This window comes from Genypterus blacodes, unplaced genomic scaffold, assembly GCF_046128005.1.
Source record: "Genypterus blacodes isolate CSIRO-AG114 ecotype Tasmania unplaced genomic scaffold, CSIRO-AGI_Gbla_v1 ptg000027l_1, whole genome shotgun sequence".
Taxonomy (NCBI): Eukaryota; Metazoa; Chordata; class Actinopteri; order Ophidiiformes; family Ophidiidae; genus Genypterus; species Genypterus blacodes.
Genome location: NW_027466840.1, coordinates 2,560,230 through 2,583,910, shown reverse-complemented (window position 1 = coordinate 2,583,910; position 23,681 = coordinate 2,560,230). Strand labels below are relative to the sequence as shown.

General features: G+C 45.2%; 1 protein-coding gene across 3 annotated transcripts in view; it reads right to left on the bottom strand.

Moving 5' to 3' along the window:
• LOC142993196 (nuclear factor 1 B-type-like) overlaps positions 1-23,681 on the bottom strand; it is a 63,285-nt gene that overhangs the window by 5,585 nt on the left and 34,019 nt on the right. For 2 of the 3 annotated variants that reach the window (XM_076143896.1, XM_076143895.1), the window contains exons 3-11: positions 19,470-19,526; positions 17,336-17,404; positions 14,600-14,720; positions 14,362-14,483; positions 10,734-10,865; positions 10,366-10,550; positions 8,012-8,147; positions 7,495-7,577; positions 3,500-3,588 (exon numbers count right to left, since the gene is read on the bottom strand). In XM_076143896.1, coding sequence (XP_076000011.1) covers positions 3,500-3,588; positions 7,495-7,577; positions 8,012-8,147; positions 10,366-10,550; positions 10,734-10,865; positions 14,362-14,483; positions 14,600-14,720; positions 17,336-17,404; positions 19,470-19,526 — 994 coding nt within the window. The remainder of the gene's footprint in view (positions 1-3,499; positions 3,589-7,494; positions 7,578-8,011; positions 8,148-10,365; positions 10,551-10,733; positions 10,866-14,361; positions 14,484-14,599; positions 14,721-17,335; positions 17,405-19,469; positions 19,527-23,681) is intronic. The other variant, XM_076143897.1, reaches the window with a different exon arrangement.

The following is a 23,681-nucleotide window of genomic DNA, read 5'->3' as shown; positions in this document are numbered from 1 at the left end:
TTGGCATTCTAAGGTTCTCTCTGGCCTCACACACTCTTATATATCTAATATTAACCATAACATTAAGGTACAAAAGGAACCCCACGAGGTCATAAAGCCTCCTTCAGTGAGTTTAGAACTTTATAACACTGAGGTCAAGGAATGTCACATCAGTGGTTCTCGAACTGTCTAACATGTTTGAGAACCACACATTTGAAACACACAGCACAGACACACAGTGTGACCCGGGTCCTGTTTGTGTGAGTCCCATGTCAGAGGGACCACAACACAGGCCCTCTTCTCTGCCTGCAGTATAGAAAAGTGTGATGGGAGAGTGTGATTGGTGGTGGAGGGATTGTGGGTAAAGTGTGCGTGTGTGTGCATGTGTGCGTGTGTGTGTGTGGGGGGGGGTCCCCCTACACAAAGCTGTCCCATCCCTATTCATCTCACGCTAATGGCAAAACAACACAGTGATTGTTCCTGGGGAGCAACGGTGCTAACTGAAAACGCGAGCGGGAACAAACAGCGCGTTGTTCCCGAGGGGTGCTGCTCTACGTACATGTCAGATAATTAGCCGCCCCACATCCCCCACCGGCCCCCAGCGTGCACTCATCTAACACCCCCTGTTACACAGATCGCCCCCCCGCCAAGTGTGCAAATACCTGTGTTGCACATTTGCCATCTGATTCGCGAATAATCAACGTTTGTGCGGTGGTAAAAAAAAAACACAAAACAACCCCAGGACGGGTGAGGGACGGAAAAAGAGGGGGGGGGGGAGAAAGGTGGCATAGAGGGGGAGAGAGAGGACGAGACTGTCTGCACTGGTGAAAGCCGCCGATCATCCAGTCTGCATTTTATACAAATCGCTCGCCACTAGTGACTGCGCCTTTTTACTTAAAACAATGGAGGTGCAAATTCTATTCAGCGCTCGCTTTAAAAGGAGCCAGACTCGGAGGGTGAAAGAGGGGGAAAGAAGGAGAAAGAAGAAGGGAGAGACAGAGGAAATTTATGCTAAATAAAAACAAACACGCACGGTGTTTTTTCCCAGTGTTTCAGCGTGCAAAGAGTTAAGAAAAACAACAACTCAGGTCTAATTCTCGCTCCTTTTTTTTCTCCCCTGTCCAACCCATCCTAATGCTCTCCTCTCTCTCTCTCTCTCCCTCTCCTGCTTTCTTCCCTCCCTCCTTCTCTCATTCGCCCTGCCAAAAATCATCGGGCAGGAAACGAGGGATTAAGTTTTTCCTACCTTGCTGAACAAAGAGCGCACTGAGCGGCCAAGGACTGCAAGCTTTCCCTTTTCCCCCCCTTTCCTTTTCTTCCTGGCTCCATCCCTCTGTACTTTCTTTCTACTCGGTACACTCCTCTCAGGTAAATGGCTCGCATTAGGGAGACCACACGGCTACAAAAGCAGTTATAATCGGGTTTGAATCAATATCTGTCCGTCCGTATTTACATCCTACAGCCTATATCTGCCCCCAGGTGGATTTGGCTGTAAAGAACACCTCTTCTGTCAGTCACAGTCACAGCATGGGGGCTGGAAGCATCCCATCACTAAATGAGACTTGCAGATTTGCGTTATTAGTCCAGCTGGAACACAGGAAGTGATAAATCAGAGTGAAACTATGTCCTCAGCAGCAGCAGAGAGAGAGAGAGAGGTATAAGACCTGCTTTAACACATTTGGCAGGGCCCCGTATATCGTTTACTGATGCCGCATCGCAGGAATTCTGGGTATTGCCGTTTACGTTCGCCTTTTGGCTACCATGTGGAGCTGCGAACACGCCAGAAGTGCAGAACCACACTCTTTCTCCTGAGTTTTGTGTTTGGGAAGAGTTGCAGTTTTGCTTTTTCTGCACTCCCCAGCAGCTTTGGACGCCGTGACCTCCACCAGCAGTATTTCCTTAAGTAACCTTCACAGACGGACCTGCCGCGGCCCCGTCCACCTCCCAAACCTGACTAATTCCGCTCCCTGGAAGCGCAGGGCCGGGCATACAGCGTGCTTCGTTTAAGGATTAGCTCCCCAAATTAGATTATCTAATGGCATCTTAATGGATTGCTGACCCATTTCCTGCACAATGGCAACATGCGAGTCTGGCAGCGTTTTAATTTGGGGCTAGTACTGCAGATGCACGATGGAGCGCTCGGGGGAAAAGGGCCGGCGCGATAAAAAGAGAAATCCAACTGATTTCATCTCTACCTTCAACTTTTGTTTTGCATGAGAGATCCATCACAGAGGAAGAATGTAATGGAATTACCTGTAACAAAATGAACTAATGAGTAAATTCAGTTGGAATCTATTCTATCTGTTCACTGGCTTCTCATACTGTACACACACACACACACGTACGGAGGTAAGAGGAGGAGCGAGCGGGTGTGTGAGTGGAACAGGAGACCTCAAGCTGCTGCAGGGGACATTTTTCTTCCCTACCTCCGCTGGTCTATTAGGAGGCCTATAGAAGGGGCTGTGCTCTGCTGTGTCCATGTGTGTTTGTGAAAAAAAAAAGGACGAGAAAAAAAAAAAGTTTGTAACCTCATCGGCCGCAAAATGAGCTGCACACACACGTGGACGCACACGGATGCTCTACGCTTTCAGGGGGAAAAAAGGGGAGAAAAGGGAGACGTAACAGGAAAAGGCTTAGCTCAGCTTGCTTGCTCTGCTGCCGTGGCGACATGGTTGAGCGTTTCCCCCCCCAGAGAGAGAGAGAGAGAGAGAGAGAGAGAGAGAGAGAGAGAGAGAGAGAGAGCAAACAAAGCTTGTTGAAAATGGGCTAAAATGGCTTAAAGTCTCGCCTGACATGACTTCTTAAACTTTAAACTCTAGATTTCAATTGTGAACAACGTCTATGCAATTTATTCTCATGAGAGTCATAAGACGTCGCATTTTGTACGACTAATCCAAGAGGCAGAGATTTGAAAGCAAGTATTGTGATAGAAAGTCTAACATCGGTTGCTATCGTACATGACCGGGCTTACAAAGCATTTCACTTATTTTAACAATTATTTTTCAAAACCACAACAACAACAATAACATTGCCCTTCACAGGAAACATCCTGAAATGTCGCTCAGCCCACCCAAGGCCATCTAGAGAGCAAATAAGCTATTACAGGGAAAAGGGGGACAATAAAGAGAGAGATACATGGACAAGAGAAGAGAGAGAGAGAGAGAGAGAGAGAGAGAGAGAGAGAGAGAGAGAGAGAGAGAGAGAGAGAGAGGGAGACAGAGAGAGATAGAGAGAGAGGGAGAGGGAGAGAGAGGGAGAGAGAGCGAAAGAGAGAGAGAGAGAGAGAGAGAGAGAGAGAGAGAGAGAGAGAGACATAGGAAACGTGAAACACTTTCAGAATTTAAAGGAAATGCATGATGCCATCCAAAATGTTAATAACGTCTGTGACAATCTGTGATAAATGACATTCAAATGATTAAAAACTGTGTGTGTGTGTGTGTGTGTGTGTGTGTGTGTGTGTGTGTGTGTGTGTGTGTGTGTGTGGAGACAGAGAGACGGCTTGAAAGAATGAAAAGGTTACCTTTGCCAAGTAATCCCCAAAGTGTCGTCAGTGGCACTGGGGCCATAATGCCTGCCGTTTTGAGTCACGCTCCAGTCACACTTCCTCAGCTGTCAATTGAAACCTAGCAGTCAGTTCACTGGGCCAAGACAACTTCCACTTCAGATTACACCACAACTGAACAAACACATGCAAAACAGCCTCCAGCTCCTCACTGTGACTGTAGACATTATGGAAACACTGAGAGGAACCATTACATTGATTATGGATTGGCAGAAAGAAAGAAAGAAACAGACAGACAGACATAAACACAAAAAGGCATGCAATCACAGTTAGTGGTAACAGCTAACCTGCAAGTAAAAACGCATTTAGTTAGTTACAAATGTGATGTTGGCAATCATTCATGTGTGAGTGGCTACTAGCTGGTTAGCCAATCAAGCCATGCAATCCACTGAATGCATTATGTCAATAAACATTCTTTCCCCTGGAAGTGCACTTTCTGATTTAATACTTGCATGCCTTCAAGCATGCAGACTTTTTTCATTAGCTAACTGTTTTTATTGATTAGGGGTCAAAATTACAATGAAGTTAAAGAAAACACACACACGTGCACACACTTACACACACACACACGCACACACACACGCGCGCACTGTTCCCCTCCTAAGACATGCCCAACCTTACATACAGATTACAAATTACTGCAACAACAAAAAAAAGAGAAAGACACACACACACGGCGTCTCCTTTGCATGCATTATGCGAGCGCACGTGTGGGCAATCCAGCTGAGAGCTATCTCTGCCAATACCAACCTAACCTTGCCCTGTGGTCAACACATTCATTTAGTAATGCATCGGGAGGGAAAACTGCACCGTTAGCACTCTGCCGGCAGTCGCAGACGTTTTTGCAGAGGCTCTTAAGAGGGATTTCATCAGATCTACGCATTCGCTGAATATTCAAAGCCACTTTCAGCGGTCAAAAATTGTGTTCTTTTCCTGCGAGCACCTGGACGAACACGGTTCCTACTCACTCACGCGTTGTAGTCTTTGAATTTTCTGGAACAAATGTGAAACGGATGCGAGAGACGCAGACGATCACGTGAAAAAGCTTCAACTCTCCTCCTCCCTCACATCACAACAGCATATAGGTTTCATCTGAGATGTGAACGCCGTGAACGAGCTCTAATCAGAAACAATGTATTCTGCTCCAGCGTGTTGTTTTCTCCCTGTATTTATCACAGCTTGGGAGACTAAAACCCCCATGCTGCTCCCGCGCTCTCCAGCATGCTCCCTTTGACAAAAGCTTGGAGAGAATGTGCGGGTAGGGCCAGACGCTCGGTGCCACCGCTCCTCGAGGGGCTCGCCATCTGTCCGCTGGCACCGCCACATCAGAGTGGCACGGGCAGAGGGAAGGGGGACGGAGCCGCGGAACGTTAGCAAACAGATGCGGGCAGATTGTGGATTAGGATCCTTCCTTAGATAATACCAAATGACATCTGATCACGGATCTTTCCCTGCGGAATGCTAGGCGGTGGCATTCCCTCGAGGGGTTAACCAAGGCAAGAGATGAATGGAGGGGTTTCACACATTCGCTGCCTGGGAATCGCGGAGCAGGTGTGGGAGTGTGTGGCGTTGTTCTCGGGGCTTTTTTTTCTCTCATTTCAAAGCCTACTTGTGTCTGTGTGACTGTGGGAAGGGAGCTCCATTTTATTGGTTTAGCATTTTAAAGTAGGCACAATTGACTCCTTTTAAGTGATTTCACAGTAATGAAATAATGAAATCATCCGTCATAGTTTGAGATTAACACTCAGACGTGATTTGAACACGGTCATTTATTCTAAAAATTAAATTGCCTCCAGCATATTCCCTATGCTAACATTTCCCTTTACTTAAAAAAAAATCAATAGTAGCTGTATCACCAGCAGAGAGAAGTAGATGGAGTGCCTCTATCCATCATACAGACACATACACAAAGACCAGCGCACCTCTGAGGTCCAGCCCCAACGCTGACCACGCCGCAGAAAAAAGCCTCACCTCTGCATTAACACATGGGGCATCTGGTGTGTGTGTGTGTGCGTCATGTTTCCCTTTCTTACGCGCTTGAGTGACAAAAAGGCTGCGAGAAACAACCCAGAGCGTCGCCGTGTCTCAATGATTCCACACAATGAACGTCCCGCTGCCAGATGAGGACAATGACAGAGTATTGGGTGAAAAATGTTCAGTCCTGAGAGACTTGGCTCAGGGTCGGACTGCTCCACGAGGCCAGATCCCACCACTTTAAATCATGGAAAAACCAAAATGACTGTGACAAGTGGAAGTATGATGGATCAACGTGAATGGTGTTTAGAGTTGCCTTAGCCAACAGCCCCATTTATCCACGTGGATGTAACGTGTAATAAGCTACTGGTGTTCACTGTCTCACGGTGTGTGTTCACATCTTCCATTCTTCTTTTACATCTAAAGCGTCTCTGTTTAAGATATGATTTCTCTCTCTAAAAGGATCTATGTGGTCATCATTGCTAAGCCAAAAAATATATTGGTTTTATCTTGCCAGTAAAATCCCAGAGAAATTTTATGTTATTAAGTTTATGATAATGAAATGCGGCAGCGGTTTTTGTTCTTTACGAAGAATCGAATTGAAATGATATTGAAAATAATACAGAGAGACAAAAAGGACAGTTAATGTTTTCTCTGCACTTCAAACTCTGGAACAAAAAGGCCTTATAACCTCTCGGGCCGAGGCCTTGGACCGAGTTCAGCGGATCAGACCGCCGCTGCCTTGTGTAGTCACTTTGTGTTCCACTGACAGAAGTAGCAGGGCTACTAGAAAATGTGGAAGACAAACTGTGCGACATCAGCCAAGTGAATCCTCCCGTTCCTCCTGCCTCGCCTCCCTCGCCGAATAAAAGCGTCCCACGACTGCACGACATTTTTGACAACCATTTAGGAAAAACGGAGGGAAAGAGAAAGAAATGCAGACAGAGAGAGGAGAGAGGCAACAGAGGCCAGCTTTGTCATTTTTACTAAACATTAAAAAAAAAAAAGAGCGAGGAGAAACCCAGCGATCATTATGTAGCCGCGTGCAGATGCATTCAATTAGCTGTGGTTGGAAAAGCCTTGGCCTCAGACCAGCACTTTCAATAAGATGGGGTGGGGGGAGAGCGCTCGCTCCCATTCGACACCACCGCAACGCTCCTAACCTCACAAAAACACACACACACCCACAGACTCGCACACACAAACACACACAGGGTCACCACATCTGTCCTAGGATCACTGGTGGGGCAACCGCGTGACGCCAACGCTAAACATTCAGTTTATATACTGTAAATGAGGGAGCGTACTGATTATACGTGGTATTTGTGTGTGTGTGTGGGTATATATATAAAAATATATATTTATATGTGTGCGTGTGTGTGTGTGTGTGTCTCCAGAGTAATGTCTGCAGGAAATAGAGTGGAGCACATTACACTCTCAAAGACGCCTGCATGTCCCATCCATCTTCTAAGCAGTGGCTGCACTTTGACAGTGAATTTCCTGACACCTTTACTTCTGTCTTTAGCAAATGGACACCTTTTAGTGCAGACTGCTGAAGTTAAATAACTTTATGTATTTGTCACCGCTAACAGTTCACGATAAAAGGAAATAGGCATGCAAAAATGTATTATTGCTTACAATTAAAAACCCACATATTTGAAAGACTGCACATGTACATAAACCCTTAACCAGCTTATGACACACTTAAGATATTAGATTCTTGATCAATCTGGCTCTGAATTTTTTTGAGAACATTGAGTTTGTGAAGAAACACAAAAAAATTGTTTGCGTGAAGTGCAATACTTTTTTAGGACTGAAAAGACTAGAAAAGTTGCTATATTTTGATTTAAACTCTGCTCTAATCGGATCAAGAGTCTCTTTAATCTAATGAGGGCGTTTAATGCTTGCCATGGAGACTGGGACAGAAAAAAAAGGACAAAGAGGAGCAGGTGAAATGAGTACTGAAAGGGAAATCTCACCTGTTGCTGGTGGAGGAAGGCAGGATCTCTAGTGCTCAGGCCCACAAAGCGGTTAGCTGTTGGGGTGCCAGGGGCTGAGTAGCCTGGGTTGGACAACATCACAAAAATACACATACACGTTCACATTATAATTAATGTTTTGGGAGTTGAGACGTTGTTATTCACAGTGACTTGAAGCAGAGCATGTTCAAAATAATCACACACAAGCAACAAATAGTATAAAGTGTCACACACTTTGCTTTTGGAGTCCCACAGGGAGCAATTTTGGGCCCAATTTTATTAATCAATTAAGTAATAAATGAATTTTGCTGAATCAAATGTAATGCAGCTTTCTTTTATTTTCAAACTAATTTTATTTTAAGTCCTCAATACTGAATTGGGATGAAAACGACCTTTTTGCTGTGTCCATAAAGTACTACGGTACATAATTAAAAAGCATTCCTGTTGCTTGATAGCTGCTATACAGTGGCTGATGGATATTCAGCATCAGTATCGGGAAGCAAACACCATCACTGACCTTCTGTGGATGTGGTGATAGGTTTGGTGTCAGGCATGGAGAGCGAGACGGGTCGTACAGCACCGTGGTGCGGAGAGGGTGCCAGGACTGGGGTGAAGTGTCCCGGGACCTTCCCGACCTGACCACTGCTGTTGGGCTGTAAATGGGCAACAGGAAGTATTTCTTTGAATAAATAACATTAACATCAATACGATCTTCTGTCTAGATTAAAGGTGTGTTCCATTAAACCACCTGAAATAGTACTGTAGGCAGGTTTGTTAGGTTTGCAACTACATTATTGAAATGACCCTAAAATGCACAGATTCATCAAAAAGGTTAAGGCAGAACATTCAGGAGGAATTCCTCATGCCTGCTTCCAAAAAAAACCTTCAGAGATGACACATAAGCTGTGCCTTGTCCACTTCTAATTGGATAATAAGATACAAAATGGCAAAACCAAACTTTCCCAGTATAATTTGCGCCAACCTAAACAAACCATGCTTCCAGCCGCAGCCTTGTAGGAGGAGTTAAGGTCCCTCACTCTCTTCCTTTTACACTTAATGCTCTTACAGAAGAAAAGACTTTTGCAATTTCAGTCATTGCATTGTCACAGTTACAGCTAAAACTGTTGGGGGTACAAGTGACAATAGAATCACAGTCACTGGCAATGGATTTCCTACATGATTTTAAACAATGATTTTAATGGCGGTCATAAATGGAATTTAGGAGGACCAGGCGTGAAAAGAGAGCAGTGGAGTGACCCCTTTACAACAGTGTGAATGTGTGTGTCAGAGAGAGAGTATAGAGAGAAGGAGAGAGTGTATATACCGAGGGAAATAAAGGAAGCTAGTGGGAGCTACTCTTTCAGACGGCTGGAGACTGTCTGGGGCGTTCATTTCAGGGCCGCCCCGAGTTCAAAACTCAAACAGACCTTTTTGGAAGAGAATTGTGTCCACAGGGTGTCTTTTGATGTGAATAGAATGTTTAATTAGAGTGTAATATAATCTGTGTTAAAGCAAGCATAAAAACATTCTGGCACTTGTCCATGGGATTATAAGCGCTGTGTTATTTGCTGAGCCTTGGTCCCGACCGCCACCCTCCTCCAACTGGTCTTTCGGCGCTCTCTCTCTCTCTCTCTCTCTCTCTCTCTCTCTCTCTCTCTCTCTCTCTCTCTCGCTCCTTTCCCTACTGAACCCCACCTCGCTCGCCCCTCCTCTCGCCCAGCACCCCAGCAGAGGGCCAGTTAATTCTGCACAAGAGCCGGGCCTGGGCAACGGCAAATATTTACAACCTTTATCATTCCCCGCGGTTTCTCTCTAGAGTAACAGTCCCCCTCCTCCCCCCGTCACCCGTTCCCTGTTCTGGAGATGGAGCCCTCTATGAGGCCTTTGTTTACAGTGAGAACAGCGGGGATATAAAACTCACATAAATGTCACCCGGCTTTCTCATCTATAGAGACGCCTGCTCTCATTCTCTTCTTTCCTGCTCTCTTTTTCCCGGCACAGTGGCCACAGTGTGTGCAACCCACGAATGTAAAAAAGTCTTGAGACGCTGCATGATTTACTTTAACTTCTTGATTCACTTTTGTATGTTTCGTCTGAATGCCATCGCAATAGTTTTCCTGACTTTTTTATGTTGTCCCTGAGTTATTTTTCCAGTATGGCCGCAGTTATGAGGCTGGGGATGTGCTATAACCTTTGCCACCACCACTATATCTAAGAGAAAATACCTGCCTCTTTGGAGGTGGAAGGAGGTGGTTCTCAAATTGCAAGGCGGGGACCTCTGAGGGGTCCCCTGCAAAATGAGGAGTAGGTTCATTTTGCTTTTTATACTATAAATCATCTCAATTAGTGAACGTTTTAGTATGATTACAGTAATCATATGTTTGTCCATCACCACTATTACCCCTTCACATAAAGTACAGACAGATATACAGCCAGGCACTAAATCAAAACATATCAGCACATTAAGAGGTCAAAATCTGATCAAAAGGGTCTAAATAATATCTTAATGTGTTGATTTTGAAATTTGTCATATCAATATTTTTAGATTTCATGAATTATTGTGGGGAAAATTCCACTTTTTAATGAAGAAATCATTAAACTCTTTCCTCCCTGCAAATAAAAACAATGATATATGAGAGTGTACACCAGAAGGAGGTTCCCCCTTAAAGAAAATAAAGGCAAGCACAGTATTTCACAGTATTTCACTACTCGCAAGTACACCCACGAGACAGAAATGAAATAATTACAAATCACTGTCATAACTTTATCACATGAGGTCAGTTGGGGAAGAAAGGTGAAGAAGATAACAAAGAGCTACAGTACCTACAAGGTCGACTGAACTTAAACCCGGCGTGCTTTCATTTGACTGACCTGGCTGCTCTGTGGGCTGGACGGGTCGTAAGACGGCACGTAGCTCTTGAGGGGATCAGCAGGGTTAAGGTGAGGCGGGTAGCGGATGGTGGTGTGTGAGAAGTAGGGTGACGGCGCCGGGGGCAAGATGGCCGACGCTGAGAACTGCAGCGGCGAGTGTGGAGGGGGGCTCCTCGTTGATATAACTGGAGGGAAAAGAGTCAAGAGAAAGTTTAGGACTGAGATAAAGTGTTCTCTATTGATCTGTGAGGCTACATTTAGCCGCTATATTGGGATCAATAAAGTATATCTATCTATCTATCTATATTTATTCGTCAGGTGTGTTGATGATGAACTTTGGTCGGTCATCAAAGTCCCTGGTGACTCACCACTGTGTCCTACACCTGTTAGTCCTGGGTGGTGGGGCTGAGGGAAAGTGCTGAGTCGTGGTGAGGAGTCTTGTGGGGAGGTTGGGCTGAACAGTGGCTTCTCTGGCTTCTTCATTGTAGGAGATGAGATGTCTGTTGGCACCGAACACACACACACACACACACACACATTTGGTCAGAAAATCTGGAAGTGGTCTCCCTTTCTTCTGAAACATCGGAGTCGATGAAAGCGGCAAACTGATTCAAGATAATGGAATCCAGGGACATCAATAAAATGTCAGAGACCACAATCTTATGCAAAACTAAAATATGTGGTAAAATCCATTAAAACATTCCCTTACAGATTCCATGGATGCCTCCATTTCTCATGAAAGGAGCGAGACAGAAATTCCATTTTTTAGGAGTTGTGTTCCAAAAATTTTAGCAAAAATGAACTTGTTTGATTATGACATGCATCATTCAAATCACTGGGTCGCCTATGAATGTTTAAGTGCATTTCTGCTTCCACACAGTAGAAAGGTTTGAATTGAAAGAACATTGTGTGTGTGTGAGTGTCTGTATTTTGAGGAAATTATACAGTTTTTGTGATTTTCCTGTCTTGACTTGCGATCGAAGTGGCGAGACTTCTGCCGCTCACTTTGGCCTTACAGCTTGACAGACAAACTACTCTGATTCCCTGTGAACATTCCAAAAAGCTGTAAAAATGTGCTCGTGAAAGTTGTTTCAAAAACTCCATCCCGTTGCTTATTCTTGCTTTTTTGTGAGTAATGTTCGGCTTTCACGGTTGTGCGGTTTTCAATTTTCCATGCTGAGACTCGGCGTGTGAAGGGAAAGTGATAACAAATAGATGCAAGAGGCAATGCCCTGTGCCTGGCTGTGGCTCTTCTGTGAACATTCATCAAGTGTTTTTGTGGTCTGTCAGAGATTCCATGTGTGTATGACTTTCACATCATCCATCTCCGTCTTACGTCTATCCAAATCCCCCCCCCCCCCGGCCAAAAAAAAAGCAATATATAATCCCTGTTGCTCATGCGTTTCCATAGTGTATGCTGGTGCCTCCCTTCTCCCACAACACGGAAGGATCCACCTGAGTGACGAGGAAAATGACTCAAGAGAAAAGAGCGAGGGGTGGATGGGATTTGGGGCGATTTTCCCTCTGATACGGGCTTTAAGTGCTTCCCTTTTTGTGTCAGATGGAGAAAATGCCTATGAGAAGATTGATGTCACTGCATCATTAACTAGTTACAGTATAAAAATAATTTATAAATGTGGCGCGGTGGAGGTATTCAGCTTTTCCCCTCCTTTGCTAATTAAAATCCTTTAGGGAATAGACTCGATCCACTCAGGAAATTACTCTGGACAATTAATTAAGCGCTTTAATAGCGTAAATAAAAAAGTCTAAATTGTCAATTATGAATTTGTGTGTAAGACCTTGTACTATTATTAATGCTTTATAATAAGAGTCAAATAGAAGTTTTAACAAGCGTGTAAATGTGCTGACTAATTGGTATCTTCTGTATTAAATTAGTAAATGTTTTGTAGACAAAACTACATCAAACATGCAGAGGATATAATACATGTTAAGAACCAGTCGTGTTATTATCGTGCCCAGTACTTTTCCAGGGCAAAGTACAAGACAGAAATGATTTCTTCCACATAGTGAGGTTTTGTCGAATGACAACCATGTGCAAGAAATGACCGCTTGGCACTTGGGACGCCTCATATGGGTTTAATATCGCCCCACTTCTCATTTATTCTCTCCTGACAGAATAATGGCTGTCGTTGGAGAGTTTCCTACCCACTGCTTTCCCTTTCTCTACGCCCCAAGTGTCTACGTTTACCCAGAGCAATACTCCCTGGCCTTATGCACAGGGACAGTGCGGTGGGTGGGTGGGGGGGGGGCTAGGGGGGCCGCCGCCTCTGAAATCTCACATACCCACATTGGCCTGTGGTGGAATCCCACCAGTGCCGTCTCTCATGTGTCTCTGTCTGCCAGGTCCTACTCCTCCTACTTCCTACTGTTATCATAAAATAGAAATATTCCAGCAGAGTAACGAGAAAAGCGAGGGGGGGGAAAGTTCATGGCGGAGGAGAGGAACATTTTACTTTAAATCATTTTGTCTGTCATTGTCAGGCAAAATGCTTTCGAGCACCTCTGCGAAAAATAAAATTCCACAGGCAGGAGGAGTGGGTGTGTGAGCGGCAGAGTGTGGAAAGAAGTCAGCGGAGGGAGAGAGAATGATCCGGAAACACGGGACAGTGAGGCCTTAATTAAAAGGGCAATGGGCTCTGCTCTGCACCAGGAGACAACGTAATGAGACATGCAAGCTGTCCCGTGAGGAGCTCTCCCTCTGACACGCACAAACTAACACAGGCTTTCTCTTTTTGTTCCTCTCTCTCTCTCTCTCTCTCTCTCTCTCTCTCTCTCTCTCTCTCTCTCTCTCTCTCTCCCAGCCACAGGACGGCTTTGCAACGACCCGAGGCTGCCCTACCAAATGGACTCCTCACCTGTTGAGGTCGACAGATCCACCGAGACCTGCTGCACTGCAACTAAGTCAAGTTCAAACACACACCGCTCCACCTGCCTGACACACCTAAGTTTCACTGACGCACACATTTCTATTTAAAAAACACACACATACACACACACATACACTTATGTGCGTATAGTTCTGCCTTCCTACAATATGCCTTTATATGAGCTTTTATTTTGTAACTGCCCTCTTAACGGTCCTGTACAACAAAGCAAACTGCCTAACACACAATCACACAAGAGCTCTCCTGATGGGAAAGTTCTCTTATGTTCTGCCAAGACGCACCGTATATCCTGATTTCCTGATGCGCTATAATCTGACATATTTGCCCTGCAGGTCCAACTCCACAGCAGAGTTTGATAAACAAGAATAGACACAACTCGTACATGAACATGAAGTGACTTTTTCCAGAATGACATACTGTATGCGGCGTGGTAGATAGGAAGGAAAGCACATTAGGGGAAGTTAGGAAAGGATCAATAAAGTTTCTACCTTTACCTACCCCAAATTTAACAGTGGTGTCCATTTCCTTACATGGAGACCTGAATGTGAACTTGAACATTTTGTTCCGACGCGAAACACGCGAGAGCAAAGAGCCTGGTGTTTTCCTATGTGTAGGGGACAGGTGTGAGGGAACACAATTTTATATTCAGAGGCGGTTCAAATGAGTTTAAACATTCGTATGACTGCCGATGCCTGCGGCTATCTCTGTCATGGTATGTTTAGAGAGGGTTCAACAGGTTCAGGTTGATAGAACATATAGAAACTGAATCCTGTTTCACCTCATCCGCACTAGAGCAGGTGGCGGCTCTGGAGTTTATTATAAGGTTGAGATTTCAGGAGGGGTTCAGCTGCTGTGAACAGTTTTTTGGAGTGATCGCAATGAGTATGTGACTCATTTTAGAATCCAGTCTCAGTTTGGCCGATTCGATCGAGAATGATACTTATTTTCCCCCGTTCGAATAAGTCAATATGGTCTCATGCGAGGTCGTGCCAGTAGCTGAGCGATGCAGGATGTTACTGAGGGAGTGCATCCACGTTTAACAACCCGTCCTTTAGTAAATAAGGGTGGAAAAGAAGAAGAGAAGAATCACCTCCGTCTCTGTCGTGCCAGTTTGCCCGACCGCTAGCTGGAGAGCTGGGTGTGGAATAGAAGTCAGGTCCCGTGGGACTGGTGTCCATGTTCTCTTCCATGTTGACGGTCTTGGGCCTTTTGCTGTGGTGATACATTAGATTACAGCTCAGAAACAACAAGAGGTGGTGGTGTTTGTTACTGTTGGTAGTGTAAAGGTGTGGTCTGATGTGTAAGACGGAGGTGTGACATTCACTGACCTGCCAGGAGGAGAGGAGAGGGAGCGATGCAGCCCCACGCTCGAGTGCAGGTCTTGATAGTAGGGCTGGCTGGGCATGTCAGCCATGGAGAAGTTTACCGCCGCACCATGAGTAATGGGCACTGAGGACGACAGAGAGATTCACAGTTTTATCAGTTTGAACACTGTGTTGTCTTTATCTACGTATATTTGACAGCACCACTTATCTACTCTTAATTTCCTTGAATAAATAACCAGAATGTCAATACGCGACATGTTTATTTCAGCTCTACCCATGATGCTCTCTGCAGCACATGTCCTTATTACAATACGAGATGTTTGAAACACTCCACCCGGTGCCCTCAAATCCTGTGAAATCTTTGTAAGCAAAACCAAAGGGTACAGCAGGGTACAGTGTCATCACTGCAAATCAAAACGTTTCCCATATATATTCACTTCCTTGGATGCAGACCTGATTATAATTGTAAAGCATTGTCAAACTGCTGAAGCGCAGGTGAAGTGTTTTAACGTGGTATGACCTGCCCCATTCTCCTCTCAGTACTATAAATATGTAAAAATACATAAGCAAACCAACATGAATGTAGAACCTTGAGTTTCGTCTTTTCAAAAGTGCCCTTTAGAACCCTTCTGAAGTATCAAAATATACATGAGCTCCGCATCCTGGGGAAATCAGGGTATACTGAATCAACAACCATCAGTATTCTCCTTCACTTTTCTCTCTGAGTGATTTATAGTGGCCAAGGTGTAGTTTTTCTCACTGTGGTTAAAGCGAGGGATATTGTTTCAAGGGAGGATGGGCCAATGTTTACAGAACAAAAGAAGTTCACCACCCATTATAACTCTCTCTCTCTCTCTCTCCCTCTCTCTCTCTCTCTCTCTGCAGTGTGTGGCCCGTGAGGCAGCTCGAGCGGTTGGCTGGTTTGGACTCGATGAGAGGATGGAGTGTGTGGCGCCGTCTGTTGTGGTCTGAGGTTCACCACTGGCACGGTCCCTCCGCCAGCCTCCGCCCTGGCAGCCCACTGTAGCCCTGGCAAAGCCACTACCCGCTGCTACCATACCAAGCTGTCTGTGGAGGAATGCATCCGGCCCGAGGACGCTGAATACAAGAGCATTGTTTGTCTTTCCTCATTCAGGACTGAGGATACCCCCGACCATCGCTCTCTTCTGGTTTCTCTGTCTTTCTCTCTTCTTGGCAAGGCTCATTATTTGTGATGCCACTTGGCCGCACTGCCAATCATCTCATTTAATGTGGCTTTGACTGCTAAGTTGGAAAACACTGTGAATGAAACAATGATGGTGCAAAATACAATTCATTTTGCCTCACAGTGATTCTTCCAGGAGTTTTACTATAGAATACTATAGAGAATGCACTGCCTCTTTAGAAATTTAGATGGACACTTTCATGTCCCTTTGCATACACACATTTTATGTTGGCAAAATGTTTTTACACGTCTCGCTGAGGCTCCTGTTTCGTTAATGAGCGTCCTCGTGGAAAGGCTGAATGGCAAGTCAGCCTTGAACTCCAAATCTCCCTTTGATGGACTTCAAAGAATGTCTCAACAGCCCAGAGAGTCGGGAGAGAAATGCGCTGACGGACAAGCGGCTGCTTAGATATCTTCCCAGGGAGTGTCCGGCTGAGTGAGTGACAATTCCTGTGCGTCCGTCGACCTTTTTAAAATTCCACTTTGACTCCAGTCGGCTTTTACTGAAACCAAGCTTGGCCACATGAGAGCAAACACGGCAGCGCGGCAACCATCTGGTTAGGGGGCAAATTAAAAGCTAAACAAAAAACAAACTCTTTTAAAGAATGTTCAGCTGGATTCACGTGGCATGAATACACACTGCCCTTCAGAAAGGAACACATATGAGATGATCCAGGCAACCAAGTCCATGATCTTACATCGGAAAACTTTGGCTAAAGAGACACGAGGTCAGAATTAACAACTTTTTGTTGTTCCCAGTCCATTAGAGTCCTAAAGTGCCTTTGCAAAAAGATCTACAGACTTTTTCATTTAAAAAAGTGTTTTTCTGGTTTTTGGTTTCTTTTTCTAACTGTAAAACACAGATATTTCTACTGTTTTGCTCAAAACACACACTGACTGTCTGTGGTGTTTCTTGCCCAGGCCTTGATATGTTCTGATCTCAGACTTGGCCCTGTTTCTAACCTTCTGAACCTCATCTTCACACAGATTGATTTGGTCTTGGACTTTAATTGGACCCGGTTTATCTTATCACTGCAGCTCTGATCAGCACTGATAGGAACGTGCAGAATCTTACTATGTTAACTGGTACATACTCCAACATATCACATTCAAGAGAGAGCATGTTTTTTTGGTTGTAAAAACACAGGTTGAATGGGGTGAAGGGATTATCTGGATGCCCCTGACAAGTCTTGAGCTACGACATCAGTTTAGAGAAAGTACAGGTAAACGGTGCCTCAGGATGTCAGCACCTATCAGAGGACAGGAATTTGTGGAGGAACAACCGTCAACGGCTCCCTGGAGGGCAGGCATGTCTATACAAAAGCTTGCACAGATGGGTGTACAGTTGAGTGTTCTCTTTTTGTAAAGCAAACTGGCCTAACAGGATTTACAGTAGGTACAAATATAGGACGGATTCATGGGCTCTACATCTCAGTAAGGATGTGTTCTTAGAAACTGCGAAAGGGAAATGTTGAGTATTTGAGCAAATATGAGGAAAGGTACAAAATATAATAACACACAAGAGAGTTACTCACTTCTGGAGACTCGCACCAATTCAGTAACACTGAAGACTCCTGATTTGATGAAACTGTCTTCCAAGTAGACTGTAGACAAAGAGACAAACAGACATTCATGCACAGACGTGCAGTATGTGATCATTATGAATGTGAAATGAACTTTTATCTTGAGTTACAGTATGTTCTCTTCTCTACAAGCACTTTTATCTCTGCTAATTCGTACTTTACTTTCACACCTATGAACCTGGAACCATTTGGGTTCCTTCTCCATGTAGGTGGCTACTCTCTGGTGACTTAGCAGGCACTGGGTTTTTCAAAATACTTTTTAAATACATTGAGGATTTGTACACAGCAAAGTAAAAAAATCCTTGGTATGTTTGTGGAAACTTAAAACGACTCTTAATACCACCAGAATATTTTAATATTTGTGGTATCAGTCATGTCTTTGTTGGCAACAGTTGACATTTGATGATGGTTGATTGATAATCTATGCACTGCCTATCTGTTCAAATACTCAACTGCCAATATTGACACTGTTTTATGAGGCATAGGCTCCACTCGGGGTGGGAATTGCCAGAGATTTCTTGATACAATATTACAACGATTGAACTGCACTAATCAAATTGGTGATAGGATATAAATATTCTGATTCCATATTCTGATATGATGTGATTTGTGTTTTCTTTTCTTAAGCAAAGTCAAGTCTACACACTGCCAGTGAGCACTTGTTGGCTGGTTTGTTGGTGCTAGGCTTAGCTTAGCATGACTTCTCCCTAAATGCACAAGCTAGTTAGCTGCTAGGAACTAAATGTAAAAACTAAAAGAGACAATTCAGGAATAATTTATCACAAGAATTCATTTTTTTCTTCCACCCCAACACTCCACGGAAAGAAACTATATTTCCGAGTTAGGTTCTTAAGTTCATGGTGCCATAAAAGGTTCAAACAGACCGCACCAACCAGGAGATGGTTCCACCCTGGTTTTAGGACCTTTGTTTTGGTGGAGCAATCTGTGTAATTCAAGATTAGATCAGTCACTGTATTTTCTCAATATGAGACTAGATGATTCGTTAAGATGGATAGTTACTTTGGTATTGAAGTCTTTAGCACATTCAGTATGAATTACAAAATGACCGGCCCAGGGCTGAGCTGCCCCCAATCACAGGCCGTCAGTCAAGTTAAACAGCCAGACAAGTTAGTGACACCCAAATGACTCTGGCATGGCTTTGATGCCATGCCAAGGGCACTCACACCGTGCCAGAAAGATAGGCGGGTGGCTGGATTGGCACCTACAGAGCCTAATGCTTCCAGTGAGCCAACGGCTTTTGCGGGGGGAACTGTGCCACCGCTGAGGGCCTCCCGGGCCTGACTCATTGGCTCACTCCTATGTTTTCCTTGGCACTGATATCAGCAGAACCTGCTCTTGAGGTAGAAAACTAATTACATTTCTCAAACTATTTTCATTCCAACAGAGTGACGACACAGCGCAGGTCAGTCCAGGGGAACAACAGGGCTGTCAAAGGATATTCTCACAGTCTCTACAGCGCATTGCTGGATCACCTTGACACCATCAGATACCAGCCAAAGGTGCAATCTGCTGTAGATTCAGCACTCCAGAGCCTGATCGTCCTTTTTAATTTATGATATGAAAAACTCAAGACAGATGAGTACAGCCTGTGCAACAAGCAGCATGTTTACATACACGGTGTACTGTGATTCTCTGAGTAACACTTGTACATGGATGGAGGTGATACCATTCTGTACTTTGCCAAATTTACGAGTTGTTACCTAATGGCTTTGCAAGAGGAAGTACGCCAGCTGAGGAAATGCCTATGCCAGCTGTAATCTGATTTGTATGCTTGAGTAAACTGGTCTATGGTTTGTTATTGAGATTACAGCAATATCAATTTATGCCATCATATTTGTGTCTATGTTCATTTTGTTCCACGTTGTGCTTCAGATACGCACACATGTGCTTTGATCGTTCGGACTGTTTAAAGGCACAGGCAGTGCAGTAAGTCAAAGAGTTCACGGCAGATCAACACTATTTGGCTTAGGGAGGATACAGTGTACAGAAGCTGCAGCACCGCACAGAGCCGTAGAGGAACAATAGGGCGATGACAGGAGGGGTGGATGATTGGTACTGTACATACCTGGAAGAGGGTTCTTGCCTGGCTCATTGTTACTGGGACTTCCTGACTGCTGCGAGTCTGCAAACACACACACAGAGAGAGAGGGAGGGAGAGAGAGAGAGAGAGAGGGAGAGAGGGGTGGAGAGAAAGGGGTTGGATAAGTATTGAGGACAATGATGTATGATGTATTTACTCACTGAAAAACTGTTTTCTTGTCGTCCTTGATTTCCAGCCTATTCAGTCTTGTGACTGGCTTAAAATCTCATCTCGATCTTCATCTATTTATCCTTGCATTTCAGCTCTAACTTGGCAATGACACGTGTACAACAGTTTCAGTTTGTCTTCATTTCACCTATCTAGCCTTTGTGCCGTGCAACTATGCAAATGTGCTTCTTTGGCTCAAGGTCGTAGTTTTTTTTCCTTACACCTTTGCCAAACCACAAACTAACCAAGTTCACAGATGATATAAGGTAGGGATGTCTCCACAACTCAGAGCCCATTACAGGATACAGATGTCATGCCTGAGTGCTTCAATCCCTGTAATCTACCAGTACAGGAGAGCAAACTGCTGCGCATTCAACTACATTCACTAAACTACAACACTACGAGTTAGGCAAGGTTTTCAAGCAACTACAAGTTCTAGCGGCAGACCTGTGTAATTTTTTCAAAGGGGACGGGGGAGTGTGCGTGTATGTGTGTGTGTAGGGGGAGGGGGGGGGTATATCGTCTGTCCTGCTGTGCAAGGTACGAGCATGGAACAAAAGTTGAGGGAGGACAGGAGAGGCGGGGAAACACAAGGAAACATGAGTGGAATTCTTTCCACTGGCTACGGTGTGCAGGCTTTGGTATGAGGTGGCCCTGACTGACGTCTTTTACTTCAGAGCCTCTCCGGGGAGAGAATCTATCGTTTCGCAGCACTTCCTGCCCTGGGTGAGCACTGACAGGAACTGGGGTCTTTCCCTTTGACATCACACGGCACCAGAAGTTGTGAAACATCTACATTGATGGTATAAATCATCCCTTGATTCTTACAAACTACACGGGAACCCCTCTAGCTGTAACAATGGGCCCCCCTATGGCTGAGAGAGTGTGTTTTTGTGTGCGTGGTACGAAAAAAAAGGAGAGAATCTGTGTACACCACTCAACTTGACAGGGCCCTGCAGCCATACATGGAGCAGACGAGGGGAGCGGCGCTAAAGTGCAGCTCTGACCGGACCCCTGTAATGTTTTACACAGGCTCCAGCCCCGCTTTTTTTTTCCCAGTGACAAACATGTGAGATTATCATCTGAGCCTTAAACACAGACAAGAAGCGGGAGACAGTGAACTCAGATACCCTCGCCTCGCAACAACACCCCTTTTCCTGCCGCAGCTCCCATGAGCTGTGTTACAGAGGCAACGGCAAAAAGGAGAGAGGGAAAGAGGGGAAGAGAAAGACGGGAAAAAAAAGTTGAAAGATTTATCCTTTCTCCTTTGCTCCCTCGCTTTCTCTCTCCCTCACGCTCTCTCTCTCTCTCTCTCTCTCTCTCTCTCTCCTTCTCCCTCTCTTGTTCCCCCTCCTAAATTTGACTATTAAACAGCACTGCAAAAACGGAATGTTCTTGGCCGTAGCTCAACAATGACAAAGTAGGGAGGGAACAGGACCATACGTTAAGCAGAAAAAAAATCCCCCTTTTCAGTATGCGTAGCCCTGAAAATGTACAATTTATGATGGCACTATATAGGCCTGTGTTCTGCTTTCTGAAACATAAAAACAAAATCACGACTTGAGCTCTCTCTCCAGATGACCCAGCAGATTTCAGAGATCTTTTGTAATCGTGTTTTAAATTAAAAATAGGTGTTCCACCTCTCCGCACGCCTCTATACCGTCTCTAGACCGCTGCACCTTCAGTAGTGATCTCGTCTAACATTGCAACCAGAGCAGTTTGACGATATTAATATTTAAATCAGTATTATGTTGCGGGTTGTACACTTGCAAACAACATGTGCATGTCATTGTCTGGCTTCAGCAAAACAGAAAAGTTCCCACTGCTCTTCCACCAATAGAGCGCGAGCTCCTTTAACTGCCCGACACACACATACGGACATTGTGTTAAGCCGCTTTTGTGGGTGAACAGAGGTTTGTGTGGGTCTGGCAGCACCGCACATGTCCATAAAGTGATTGCGGGGAGCTCGGTGGCCTTGCCTCTACAGTATGTCTTCTCCCACCCCCATGCCACTTTCAGAGTCATCCATCAGTCTAGTTACAACTGCCAACTCCACACTCTCTTCCAGAGAACTGCTGAGAGAGAGAGAGAGAATTGGCAGGGGGCGCAGTGAAAGAGAGGCAAGAGAGGCATGGAAAGGGAGAAGAGCAGGAGGGGGTGGAGAGGAGGAATCCGCCGAGGAAGATGGAAGCTGGTGGAAATGGGAAAAGGAGCGCTGACACGTTTAGATCAGATCAGGTTTTTGCGTTTTGTGTGAGGGTTTTTTTCGGAGATCTGAACAGGCAACCATGACAAAAAGAGCAGATGGCCGTGGCAATTAGAGATCCCTGGCAGCATCTTCCAGCATGAGGCCCCCACCGCAGCACCAGGAGAGACCACCTGGATGACTCAAGGTGGGATGCAAGCATATGGCGCATCTGCCAGGTCTTCACCGGTGCTGGAAACACCTCCCCTATTGCATTACATTCTACCTCTGACCCCTAAAGAACCTCTTGCTCCTTCTTCTATCATCCAGGGTGATTATTATCCTGAGACTCATGCTGGCATGTTTGTCAGGTTGCTGATTACTGAAGGTTTAGTGTAACGGTGTGGCCGGTCAGACACAACAACAGGTATCAAAATAAAGCTTCAATGATAAATTCAGGCTTGGAATAAATAAGAAAATGTATTTAGGAGAGTTGTTGAGAAAAATAATTGGGCTGTGCAGATCAGGGTGTCGGATTCTGAGAGGTGTCCTGTACAGAAGCCCGACCAATCCCAGAGTCTTCAAATAAACAGCAGTGTAACCTGTAAATAAACAGTTGCGGTTGAGGAGGCTGGGCTTTGCCCTGGGAGCTTGGCAGGGCTCGATCATAGGGCCAGACACCACACACACACACACACACACACACATAAACACACATGTACATGCACACACGGCCCTTTTCCAAAAACAACATTTCTTGGCACCCTCCGTCCCTGCCACTTGTTTAAACAAACAAACCGGTCCATGAGGGAAGTGAAAAAAAAGTACCACGTATGAATCACATTATCTGCTGTTACTCAGCAAAAAAAAGCAAGGGGAAAAGTAGCAGAGGGGGCTTGTGGGTATTTTGGATGTGTCCACGAGTTCTTACACCTTCTTGTCCGGTGGGATACTTATCATACCACTGCAACGATTAGGGTAATTAGGGGTAATAGCAACAGAAATCTGGCTGCAAAGGAACTTTTTTCAGAGCTTGTGAGGTTTCTCCACGCCCATGTGTGCTGCTCGCCTGGAGTTTATAATCACTAAAACACTCGCACACACTCCCGAACGCACCCTCTCATTTTTTGGCATGATACCCAGTTGTGTTCCCACTAAATTACGGAACACACATGCACAGACACTCACACACAGTGTGGATTAAATTAGCCACATAGTTTGGGAAACTTTCTTTTTTTTTTATAGTGGCGGCGTACGGTCTTAGCCCGCAAACACTTGCAGACACGTACAGATATCCTCCACTAAAAACAGTGCGCACGCGCAACACGTGCACTCTGCAGATGCATACCGCTGTCGACATTTCAGGAGGAGAAGCCTGTCTGGCAGCCATTTTATGCCGAGCGGGGTTCTGTGCACATGTATAGCACTCTGGCTGCCAGAGGCATGGGTCCCGAGCCAAGACGCATTTCAGCAGCCCGGGGAGGCGAGGGGAGGGGAGGGGAGGGGAGTGGTGGAGGAGGAGAGGTGGAGAGGGTGGACTGCCAGAAAAGTAGAGATAGAGAGGGAGCGAGCGAGAGAGGGGGGGGGGGGGTGTAGAAAAATATCGACCTAATTACGGAGCAGCTCCGATGCGTAATGTTTCGACAATACAGCTGCTCCTGAGTAAATATTTGATGTGGCCTGAGCAGACTTTCTGCTCGCTGTCCTCCTCCTTTTCTTGCCTTGTTCCTTCCTTCCTTGGAACTGTACGGCTGAAGTATGTGCGTGTGTGTGTTTGTATGTATGTGTGTGTGCGTACGCCAATGGCTAACGCAAGTCTTGACTGTATGCGTAAATGACCGTGT